At 43.3% G+C, this 12,317-nt stretch overlaps 1 protein-coding gene across 4 annotated transcripts in view; it reads right to left on the bottom strand.

The window, feature by feature from the left end:
* Positions 1-12,317, bottom strand: part of ZNF827 (zinc finger protein 827) — a 160,974-nt gene that overhangs the window by 91,030 nt on the left and 57,627 nt on the right. For all 4 annotated transcript variants that reach the window (XM_074993239.1, XM_074993241.1, XM_074993240.1 and 1 more), the window contains exon 5: positions 4,785-5,018. In XM_074993239.1, coding sequence (XP_074849340.1) covers positions 4,785-5,018 — 234 coding nt within the window. The remainder of the gene's footprint in view (positions 1-4,784; positions 5,019-12,317) is intronic.

The raw sequence follows: 12,317 nt of genomic DNA, 5'->3' as shown, positions 1-12,317 counted from the left end.
GGACCTACATGGGACGGTTGTGGATGGGGGGGGGTACAACTGCCCATGGGAACAGGTCCCTCAGAGGGACTCTCTGATACAGACCCCGTCCTGGTGTGCCTGGCAGCTCGGGGAAGCGACCAGCTGCTTACGGGAGGTGGGGCAGGCTTCGGCCGCCCACCCCTGCATGAAGGCTTCACCCTTACCCTCCACTATATTGTGGAGGATGCAGAAGGTGTCCACCACCTGCAGCACATTCTGCTGCCCGACCTCCAGGTGTGTGAGGAGGCACCGTCACCAGCCCTTCAGGCACCAAAAGGCCCGCTCCACTGCATTGTGGGCCTGGTTGAGATAGGTATTAAATACCTCCTGGGTGGACTCTGGGTGGCCAGTGTAGGGCTGCATCAGCCAGGGCTGCAAGGGGTAGGTGGAGTTTGCCACCATGCACAGGGGCATGGTGACATCCCCAACCTGGAACTCCCATTGGGGGATGTATGTCCCAGCCTCCATGCAGCAGCAGAGCTCGGAGTTCTGGAACACCCAGGCATTGTGTGTCCAGCCCACCCACTGCACATAGATGCCCATGAAGTGGCCCTTGATGTCCACCAGCACCTGGAGCACTACCAAATCATATCCTTTTCAGTGCACATAGCTGCCAGTGCTGTGTTCCAGGGCACAGATGGGTATGTGGATCCTGTCCAAGGTGCTGAAGTAGTGTGGGAAGCTGAGCAGAGCGAATCCCATGACTGAAACGTCCAGATCACCCACATGGATGAGCCTATGCAGTAGAATCACATTCATCACGAGGTCAACCTGTATGGCAGGGAGAGCATGCGCTCTCATAAGAGCATGATGGGGTGTGCCCAGCCCCCTCCACCCTGCTCCCTCCCGTTCCCAGCCCCCTCCTAACCCCCTCTCCCCCATGTCCCCAGCTGCCAAGGGGCCCCCTTGCCCAGGAGCCCATTCCCTGTGGCAGGAGTGTGACCCAAGCATGCCTTACCTCCATGAGGACAGCCCTGATGGTGGCCTTGCTCACCCCAAATTGGTGCCCCACAAACCGATAGCTGTCTGAGGTGGCCAGCTTCCAGGTAGTGATGGCTACTCTCTTTTAAAGAGCGAGTTGAATGCTGGTGTCCCAGTGCCTCAGGGCAGGGGCAAGCCTATGGAGAAGCTCCTGCTCACTCTAAAGTTCTGGACCCACCTGGCATTGTCCCAGTCCCCCATCACAAGCTGCTCCCACCAGTCAGAGCTGCTGGAGTGGCTCCAAATGCACTGGGGCACTCAGGGGTGTCACCAGCAGGACCCCAGGTGGAGGGGCTCCAGATCCCCGGCTCACCCACAGGAGGAGGTGGAGGGCACCCTCAACCACATTGTCCCATTGGCCAAACACAGTGCTCAGGAAGGCCAGTTCTGCTGCTAGGAGTTGCTGGTGTGGATCCACCTGGCTGTCGGATTTGTGCAGAGGCTCTGCAGGACTTGTGTCAGCTCTGTAGGCCTCAGTGTGTGCAGGGCAGGGTGTTTTGGAGGGGCTCTTTAAGGGAACGGCTGGCTGCAGGCCCCAGAAGGGCTTGTTAGTCATGTAACCCCATCCACCGTGTTTCCTGCTCCGTTTTTTTGAAAGAGCGCCTGGGGGTGTCTTCGCGCTCCCTTTCGAAAGAGAGGATTGAAAGCACGATCCGCTTTTTGTGTGTAGACGCTCTCTTTTGAAAGACAATCTTCCAGAAGATCATATTTGGAAGAGTGCTGTAGTGTAGACGTAGCTTGTATTTACACAAGCCCCAAGGAAAAAAATTAAAAAGGGCTTTTCATTAATGGAATCTTTTTCAACATAACCCACGTTGAACACTACCTTTATGCTCCTAAGAGCTGTCAAAGACTGTAAACTGAAATGTTTAACCACCAACGCTGCATAACCCCAGCCATAGGCTAATTGAGGAACATTAACTGCAACAGTGCAATATGTGTAAATAAATCTCAATTAACTCCTTACTTTCTGAACTATTGATCAGCCAGAAGTATCATCCTCAAGCTTTGCTGAATCACTGAAATGATCACAAAAGAAACACTTTCTCCCCTGAAGCATTCAGTCAGCTCCCAACAGAAAATGACTGAAGACTTGTATAAGGTTTTATATAGTCTGATAATTCCTTTTGAGTAGCGTATGTGGAGGGGATCAACAAGACAGCATCCTATTTGAATAGATATTTCAAAAAGGCATAGGCTAACCTTCTGTAATAAAAACCAGCAATAAAATTGTATTTTACAGTAAGACAAAGAGATTCCACAGTTGCACTGTTACTACTCAGACTCCACTGTTATGATTTATAATATCTCCAAAACACTGGGAGGAACTTATTAAATTGCTATTATTTTGTATGAAGAAAAATAGAAAGCAACCATTAGATTGGAGGGTTTTACCACTAGAACACCATTGTTTGAATTCTATTTCTACTCAAAACAAATCCTGCTAGCAATGCTAGAATGCTAAATCAATACAAAACACATTTTATAGCAAGGGCAAGCTGCAGCCTTTTGGGGTTCTAGATGCGGCCCACAAGACATTTTGTTTACTGTTGTCCATGCACAGGATTGCCAGTTTCTGCTGGCTTTCGTCCACATAGGTTTTTTCCTACCTTTGTTACAAAAGTGACAACCCAAAAGTAAAGCAAGGCCGTGTGAAATAAGGCGCATAGTGATTGAACACAAGACTGTGAGAGCTGTGCGCTCCCTCTGCACCCAATCAAAGCTCTGCTTTGGTTCAACTGGCACACCCCACACACTATAGGTACCCACGGGGGGCTAGCAAAGTTGCACAGTCCTGGGAGACCGTTTCGGGTATGACAATCTTGCAGCCCGCTGAGAGGAAGAAGAGCCACTCCTGAGGCTCACTCTCTAGCCTAGGTTACCCCTCACTCTTTCCTTGGAAAAAAACCAAGAAGTCCTGGGGCACCTTATAGATTAAGATTTTTCAGAGCATAAGCTTTTGTGGGCACAGACGCACTTAGTCAGATGCATGAAGACTATGTTGTTAGTCTATAAGCTGCCACAGGATTTCTCAACGTTTTTGCAGATACAGACTAACATGGCTACCCCACTGATATTTGTGTTCTCTGGGAAATTCCCACCCCAAAATTCAATTCTTTTACATTAAATATAATAAATCATTCTTTCCAAGTAGATGGCTCCAGACATTTCTATAACTGTAAGAGAGAGAGTATGTGTGAGATATATGGAGATACCCATCTCACACAGCTGGAAGAGACCTCGGTATGTCATCAAGTCCAGTCCCCTGACCTCTTGGCAGGACCAAGCACCATCCCTCACAGTTATTTTTGTTAATCTATTTGCCCCAGACCCCATATGGCCTCCTCAAGGATTGAACTCCCAACCCTGGATTTAGCAGGCCAATGCTAAGGCCATTTTGTCTGTCACGTGGCCCACCACTATGGCTTCTAACCCTGAGGCAGCCATACTGACTGAATGAATTAGAACCAAAAGATAATAGAGAAGACATTGCTTAAGGGCAGGAGTTGAGATAGTATTCTGAGCTTACATTCAAATTTGACAAGGCAAATATCTAGCAGACCAAATTCAGACGTCAATGGCAAGGATCACAAACGTCCCTGATGAGTGAATTTCTGGTAATGTTTCTTGCAAGACTTTGACACAGTCAAACTGCAAGAAAAGCTCTTCCAATTTTGGATATGGAAATAGAAATATGAATCCCAGTTTTCAGGCTGGAACTAAGACATACATTTTAAATTATGAGGGCAATTAACCATTGGAACAATTTACCAAGGGTCGTAGCGGAGTTTCCATCACAAATTAAACAGTTTTCCTAAAATGTGCATTTTAGAAATTATTCTGGGGGAAGCTCTATGGCCTGTATTATACAAGAAGTCACACAATAAGTTCACAATGGTTCCTTCTGGCCCTGGAATCTGTGTCAACTACCTCCCCTTTCTCCTGCTCCTCACTCCCACCCATTCAAAAAGTTTGCATTCAATGTTCACTGATCTGTACCAAAAACTGATGTTTATTACAAGGTCAACCAAGTAGCATCGGCACTAATCAAAAAAGAGTCATCAAACTAATCCCTGCCTTTAACATAGATACCCAAAATATGCATGCATATGCCTAGGTGCACACCACTATAGTTGGAGGACGGGCAAACAAAACTATGCTCCTCCTTTCGACACTGATATATAGTCACATTAGATAAACACATACATGCCCATATAGTCACATGAAAAATCAACAGAATAAAAGGTTGTATTTCTACTGGGGGGCATAAAGAGAAAGTAAAGCAACAGAGTCAAGTTCAGGTGGTTAGTATCTCATTATAAAGTGTGTTCAGTTTACAGTATCTGCTTAGAGTGTCTTACCATTTAGGATACTACACTCAAACATAAGCTTCAAAAGTCCATCTTTTGTAAGGTTATGTCAGGTATCTGCATCATGTGTACAATGCAAATACACACTCCTATGATGTTAATGAAGAGAGACAGGCATAAATAAATGAGGTATGGAGATGTTAAAACTATTTCAACATATACAAATTTTAAATCAGTTCCATTGATGGATTTTATATCATTAACCTGAAGACCACTCAAATCCATGCACTTAGTAATTAGACATCAAGTCGATGACACCTTAGATGTATCTATCAAGGGGTGGGGTAGAAGGATGGGCATCCTTGCTACCCCTTCAGTTGTAACTAATATCTATGCCTTCTCTTCAGTGCATCCCTGCTGGCATACAGGTGAACATTTCGGAAGCTGAATATTTTAAAACGGATCAATTACCTGATAACTTCATGAGTAGCTCAGATGCTGCCTTGATAGACATGTCCTGCCGTATCACATTTGTCTGCACTTCCTGTGGCTTGTCAGTCGCCCCAGCGATGCTTGGGACTGAGGCTTCAGATCCCTGGTTGAATATATAGCTGGGCTGAGGCAAGACAGAACTTGCAGCTTCTTCATCCTGAGGCTCATCTTTCACTTTAAACGTAGGAGTCAAGGGCTCTTTTTGATTTGCAGCTGTCAAGGGATTTAAAAGGTTGGACTTAATGAGGTATGTCATGCATAGTCAGACAACAGCAAGTAATAGGAAAGAACCACAACCCAAGAGTTGGAGCAGGTATCGGGCACCAAACCATGACACAACATTTAAAAAGGGCTGGAGGAGTAGGCAGGTATTCACACTTTTGTACACAGCTCAGCTTTGGAACACAAGAGCTCAGAATTTTGAATCTCAAGGAAATGTGTATATCCCAGTCCTCCCTTTCTTCTGCCCCATAGCACCTTTCCAATCGCTTGTGCTGCCTTGTATGTCTCCCATAAGTCTAATGGAGTCCTAAGGGTACCGGTTTGTCTAACAGCCAATTTGGCACAGCCATGACCATTTCATTATGAAGCTATTTAAAAAAAAAATCAGAAAGGATAGCAAGAGTGGAGGCAGAAGAGAGAAGCAAAGGAGAATGAAGAGAAGAGCAAATTAATTACCCAAATCCAAATAGTAGTAATGTTACTGGTGTGAACAAAAGATTTTTTAGAAGTGCCAAATACTTAGAGCTGAGAGACCTGCGTTATCCAAATACTTTGGAGACGTAAGTAACCCTTGATTCTCCATCTCTGAGAAAAACCAAAACAAAGTAAACAGGTTATCTTAAAATGCCTCATGCTGCTTCTGAGAGCAAGATTTAGAAATCTTGGTACTGCTTATGCTGGACACAAACCACTTTGCCAAATAGTTAGTAATAGTTAGATAGTTAGTAACAAATGGTGTTGGACCCATGGCACTGTATTTGGTCAACACGGTGAAAGCAGGACCTGGATACCACTGAAACAATATTGTTAACCCCAAACATTCTAAACTCAAGTTGAGAGTCAGGTCCCCTACAACTATGAGAATTTAAAATAAGTCTAATGATTTACAGCAAAGTGTCATTGTTTTTCCCCTCCCTTTTAATTTTTTAATCTTTAGGCAAAGCCACTAGCTCCCAATTTGCTTGTCACATTGCTCCTTCTCCACTCATCTCATTTTGCCTCCTGCCCATCACCTAAATCTTCCACATGCCTCCAACTGTTCTCCCGGCTTCTCACAGATCCCAAACCAGTCTCCAACCCTAGTCTCTCTCCCAGCTGTTCTTGTACCTGCCCATTCCCATGCCTTAGGAGTCATTCAATTTCCCCAAGAGCAGTCTGGCTGAAGCCTCTTTGGAAAAAGCTTGAGCTGGTGGCTATCTTTGGATCAGCTCCCGTACCTAATGACTGGAAGATAGCTAATGTGACACCAATATTTAAAAAGGGCTCTAGAGGTGACCCTGGCAATAACAGACTGGTAAGTTTAACATCAGTTCCAGGCAAACTAGTTGAAACAATAGTAAAGAACAGAATTGTCAGGCATGTAGAAGACCATAATTTGATGGGCAAAAGTCAACATGGTTTCTGCACAGGGAAAGCATGTCTTACTAATCTGTTAGAGTTCTTTGAAGGGGTTAACAAACATGTGGACAGGGCGGATCCAGTGGATATAGTATACTTGGATTTCCAGAAGGCCTCTGACAAGGTACCTCATTAAAGGCTCTTATGTAAATTAAGTTGTCATGGGATGAGAGGGAAGGTCCTTTCATGGATTGAGAACTGGTTAAAAGACAGGAAACAGAGGGTCGACATAAATGGTAAATTTTCCGAATGGAGAGGGGTAACTAGTGGTGTCCCCCAAGGGTCAGTCCTAGGACCAATCCTGTTCAATTTATTCATAAATGATCTGGAGAAGGGGGTAAGCAGTGAGGTGGCAAAGTTTGCAGATGACACTAAACTGTTCAAGACAGTCAAGACAAAGGCAGACTGTGAAGAACTTCAAAAAGATCTCATCAAACTGAGTGACTGGGCAACTAAATGGCAAATGAAATGTAATGTGGATAAGCGTAAGGTAATGCACATAGGAAAAAATAACCCCAACTATACTTACAATATGATGGGGGCTAATTTAGCTATAACTAATCAGGAAAGAAATCTTGGAGTTATTGTGGATAGTTCCTTGAAAACATCCACACAATGTGCAGAGGCGGTCAAAAAGGCAAATAAGATGTTAGGTATTATTAAAAAAGGGATGGAAAATAAGACAAGGAGTATCTTATTGCCCCTATATAAATCTATGTCCCGCCCATATCTTGAATACTGTACCTGTCCCAAGATGCATTCTTAGTCTTAGCTTATATTTGAATCCATTTGGCTCTCTGAGATACAGGGCTCCCGCAAGCCACATGGAATTCAGTGTAGGATCAGGGCCTATATCCAGACAGGGCTTTGAGATGTAGTTTTGGCTAAATTACATGAGGAAAAAGACCAGCTTGATGTTCCTGTCTCCTCTACTCTCTCTTGTATGGATGCATTACTCTGGACAGAACTCATAACTCAGACAGCAGAATGCAGGCAGAATACATGTTTTGTTTACTGAAAGGCTTTTCCTGCTGACACATAACCTGAACTGTCCAACCTCTCCCCCAGATGAATACTTCTAACCCAAAGGACACGCAAGCTGGGACTATTATTACCACGTCTTAAATTCTCAGAGACAATTCCTGAAGCCTCCACATCTGCCCCTCATTGAGGGCTCCATCCTTCAGCTGTGGGCCAAGGCTCCCAGGAGGTGCTGAGGGATTTGAATCCTGCCAAGGCTCCGGTGGGTTTGAAAACATAGCAGAGTTCTGCTTCAGATGGCTCTGGCTGAATTTAAGCCCTAGTTGTCATAATTAATTAAAAAAAACAAACAAACAGCCATTGTGGCAATATCTATACTACAGTTCCATTTAACATTCCCTGCTGCTCTAGCTTGAAAGATAACTTACAGGATTCCAAGCTACACCAAGCCGATATAGAAGAGTGGGTAAGCATAAAGGAGGTTTTCCAGAGTGCTGGATCGGCACTAGGATACATTAATGTTACAGGTGAGAAAAGTAATTTTGCCCAGGAGGCCGACAGACTTGCCAAACCCCTAGGCAAGGTGGTGGCGAGGGGGCTGTTTCTATGTTCCCAGTAAGGGCAGGTTAGGGTAGGGCTGGCCTGCCACCATGAACCACTACCTGTACACACATCCCGCAGCAGCCCTCTGAGCCACCCAGGGTACACCATGCAGCATTCTGTCAACAATTCAAAGGACCTCTAGGTCCTTTAGAATTGCTGGGTCCCAGGGCAATTGCCCCCTTTGCCCCAAGCTAGCAGTGAGCCTGATTTTGTCTCTCTACAGTCCTGGTTTCACTGCTCTGAACAGAGTTCATAACCCTTGCAAAGCAGCAGGTAGTGAGCAATGGACAACCACATCGGGAGAAATAGCAAACAGATGTCACAGTCATTACAAATAAAGGAATCAAAATTTGCAATAGATGCTGCTGACCAAACCAATTCACTCACTGTGCATTTCTAAATCCTCACCATGCTTATGATTGAACAAAAGGAAGAGAAATTATCTGGATCAAGTGAAGCTGTTGTTATAAGTCGGGTATAACGATTAGGTTTGGTATGTCGTCCAGCTGCTACTCTAGAAGGTGAAAGTAAGATTTTCAGAAAACAAAAGTATCTCCTCAAACCTCCTGCTGAAGAGAAGGCTGCAAGAAAAAAGATCTACAGAGCCAGGAAACAGACACACCATGGCTGAAAGTAGCTGTAAAAAAGGTCTTTAGTACCATACAGCAATAACCTCAGATCACAGGATGCCTTACGAATGATGCTTGTGAACCCCAACTACAAAGACATGAGAGAGCAGAACACCACCAAAGATAGTAGTGGGAGATATTAGAATCAATGGCACAAAGTGCTGAGACTTGAAGCTAAGAAGGAAATCTTTCTATAGGGAACTTTAAGGCTTGTAGGAAGAAAAGAAAATGTTTTATCCAGGATCCCACTGAGGCTAATGTCTGAGTGACTCAGTAAGTGAATACTTACTCAGATTCCAGGTGGGAACTTGCAGGCATTGACGACCAGGGAGACCCAAAGAATGCTTATGATTCATATTCACTATATTTGGAAGGATGCAGTGTTTGATGCTGAACATTCATACCCCAAAAGGCAGCTGTGATCAGTAAAGGGCTAACAGAACGACTGGCAAGTATTAACAGTTATTTTTGCTATTATATTGAGAAAGTCTGTTTAAACTCACGGTCAACCAAATCATCTTGCTCAGCAATATTAAGGAAGATTTAAAGTAATAAATAGAAGTAAACGGTTTGAAAAAGTGAGCTAACTAGTCCCACCTTCTCTTACACAGTTTTGAATCTAAGTACTTGGGAGGGACCTTTGCAAACCATGGAGTGCTGGATCATGCAAACAAATTGCCCCAAAAAATCCCTCCTCTCAGCACTACTCTTGTATTATAGCCAGTTCTGAACACTGAACCCAGAAGAGAGAACATGCAGAGAATGAGTGTGACTGGCCACAGAAAAATGGGGGTTACTTGTTTGTGTGGAGCCCACGGAGTGGGAAGCTGCATGCAGGCTATATTGTGTGATGCAAGTTCTGGTAGAGTGAAGACAGGAAATTTGGGGTTTAAAAACTCCTCTCGCTACAGTCCTCAGGACCATCCCCCTGTTTGCCTGCAACACAGAGCATGATCCATTGCAACAGAGGCATGATAAAGCAGGTCAGTACAAAGGGCTAAAACTATCCGGCTGAACCCAATGACATGTATCTCATCTGTTGTGTGGCAAAATGAGACCCTTTGTGAGACCCTTTTCCATCCCACCAGATGAAGACCAAACTGGACGAAAACAGGAGAAAATTCCTTGCAAAAAGCTTGCTCGCAGACAGCAGCAGAAGAAACATCTGCTCTCCTTCATGAAAGCAGAGAAACTGGGAAACGGGCAATTTGACTTAGCAAAAAATGCCAGTAGAAAGGATTTTCAAAGAACAAGTAAGTGAAATTCTTCCTGTTTGCCCATGGATCTGACTGAAAGGTCCATACGCTACAACTTCTGCCCAGAGCAGTGGACATTAGTAACATTATATTTGTTCTGTGAATAGTACTTTGTTCACATTTAAATGTAGGTTGACAGCATACACTTGTATATTCATTTCTCTGTTTTGGCAAAATGCACTGAGAAACAGCTTGTTGTACTGAAGTTCAAACTACAGCATAGACTTTGCATTCCTGTATACTGATAAATTCTGGGCATTTCTGGGAGACGAAAGATACCAGAGATTTGATTTTAATGATGCCAAGAAACTCTTGGATGTAAAACAGCAATCTATGGGGGAAGGAGAAGATGACACAGGTGATAGATCAGAGGCTGCAGTTAAGAGCTTTTATTTGTCCAACTTCTAACTAACTGTGCTATTGCTCTTTTTGGGTTTTATTTTCAATTAAAGAACTAGATAAAAATTATGAAACCGTGAATCTGAAGAGACACTTTAAAGGGCATCTTGACATCAGAAAGAGCTACACTGACGGCAGCATTATGGAATGTACAACATTTTGAACTTAAGGACGTGACCAAATATTTTCCAGCCAGGTGTGCTTATATTTTCTATCTAAAACCTATGGACTTTAAACACATGTAGTATATTTTTTTTCTTTAGAACTGCTCATGTAGCATACTGGTTACAAGCATTTAATTAGGTGTACATTTTATTATTTGTAAATAACTTTTTGAAGTCTCCCCAAACAAGACAATTCAGTACTGTTGATGGGAAACTTTGCAGAGAGTTTTTGCTCGACCACACAGAAGTACAAAGGTTTCAACAACCCATGCAGGATGGATAATCGTTCTAACAACGCAGTCTATCTTATAACGTAGTGCATGTAGCAATCAGTTGATTTAGAAGTTTATTGGTCTGTCAAAGGAATCAGCTGAGAAAACGTGTACAGAATTCAGTGTTTGCACAGACATCAGAATTCAAGATGGTGTTACTTCCTAAAATGTGTCCCTATGTATGCCTGTAATATCCGTCATGAATTAAATGGAATCCCCCCTGCCCCAGGCCCACCACTCCTTACTGCTGTTTAACTAGGAAGACTGGCCAAACTTCTTGGCGACCTCTACACTTACCAAAAACTTCGAAGTGGCCATGCTAATGGCCAAATTGAAGAATGCTATTGAGGTGCTGAAATGCATATTCAGCACCTCATTAGCACGCCGCTGGCTGCAACACTTGGTCATTGCCATATTTCGCTGCAGCGCAGTTTGTCTACACTGGGGTCCTTTTTGAAAGGACCCCACCAACAATCAAAATCCCCTTATTCCTATGAGTTCATAAGGGGGGTCCTTTCGAAAAGGACCCCTGTGTAGACGAGCCACCCAGGAGCGAAACATGGCAATTTTGAAGTGCCACGGCTGGCAGCATGCTAATGAGGCACTGAATATGCATTTCAGCGCCTCACTAGCATTCTTCGATTTGGCCATTAGCACGGCCATTTCAAAGTTTTTGGTATGTAGATGTAGCCTACATGTCCTATTAGCTTCCCCACTTCCGATATTAGTGGGTTTCACATGATCAATTTGAACATACAAAGAACCACAGAAGCAAAGCATAACTGAAAATGTTTCATCCCAAGATTAAATGAGATGTTGTCTCGTGCAATGCATTTGGGAGAACACAAGGAGAAGGGAGGGAATGAAATATGCTTTACAATTATTGTTTCCACACAAAGTCCCTTTGAAATCAGTACCTAAAGAATGACAGTTATTTCAATGGAACTCATTTATTTTAAAATGAAATAAAAAGTAAACGTTGCACTTAAAACTAGCACAGTGAGGATGTTATTACACTATGTTGGCCATGACAATTTGGTTAAATGTGGGTAAACGCTGTTTTATAACAAGAGGGAAAACACTTTAAATGAGTGGAAGAGCAAACATTTTTACATAGAACTGTACTTTAAATTTGCTATAATTGAAGCCATAAAAATAGAAGCTAACTCTCTGCAGATTAACTTACAAATGCAGTTACAAGGTTTCTATACGGAATTGCTGTACAGAAGACAAACTAGAATAAAATAAAAAAAAAAAAACCAAAAAAACCAAACAAACAAACCAGGTTTGCCTTGATTCAATGAAGAACTTATGCAGGTGTCTAACTTTTAGACAAGTTTGCACTGAAATACATGCAGAAAAATAAATCCATGCGTAAATGATTTGCTGTACTGGGGTCACTGCACAGAATCAAACAGTCTACATGATCATAATTAGTAGCTATCAAGCTAAAGAGAACTTATTAAACTGAAGATGATGGCGATTAATAGAAGAAATGTAAAGTGGGTAAGAAACTGGCAACAAGTTGTGCTGAAAGGAGAACTATAGATCTGGAGGGAGGTTATTAGTGGAGTTTCTGAAAGATCAG

The sequence above is a fragment of the Carettochelys insculpta genome, chromosome 4 (genome assembly GCF_033958435.1).
Source record: "Carettochelys insculpta isolate YL-2023 chromosome 4, ASM3395843v1, whole genome shotgun sequence".
NCBI classification, from domain to species: Eukaryota; Metazoa; Chordata; order Testudines; family Carettochelyidae; genus Carettochelys; species Carettochelys insculpta.
This window is presented reverse-complemented; position numbering and strand designations above follow the sequence as displayed.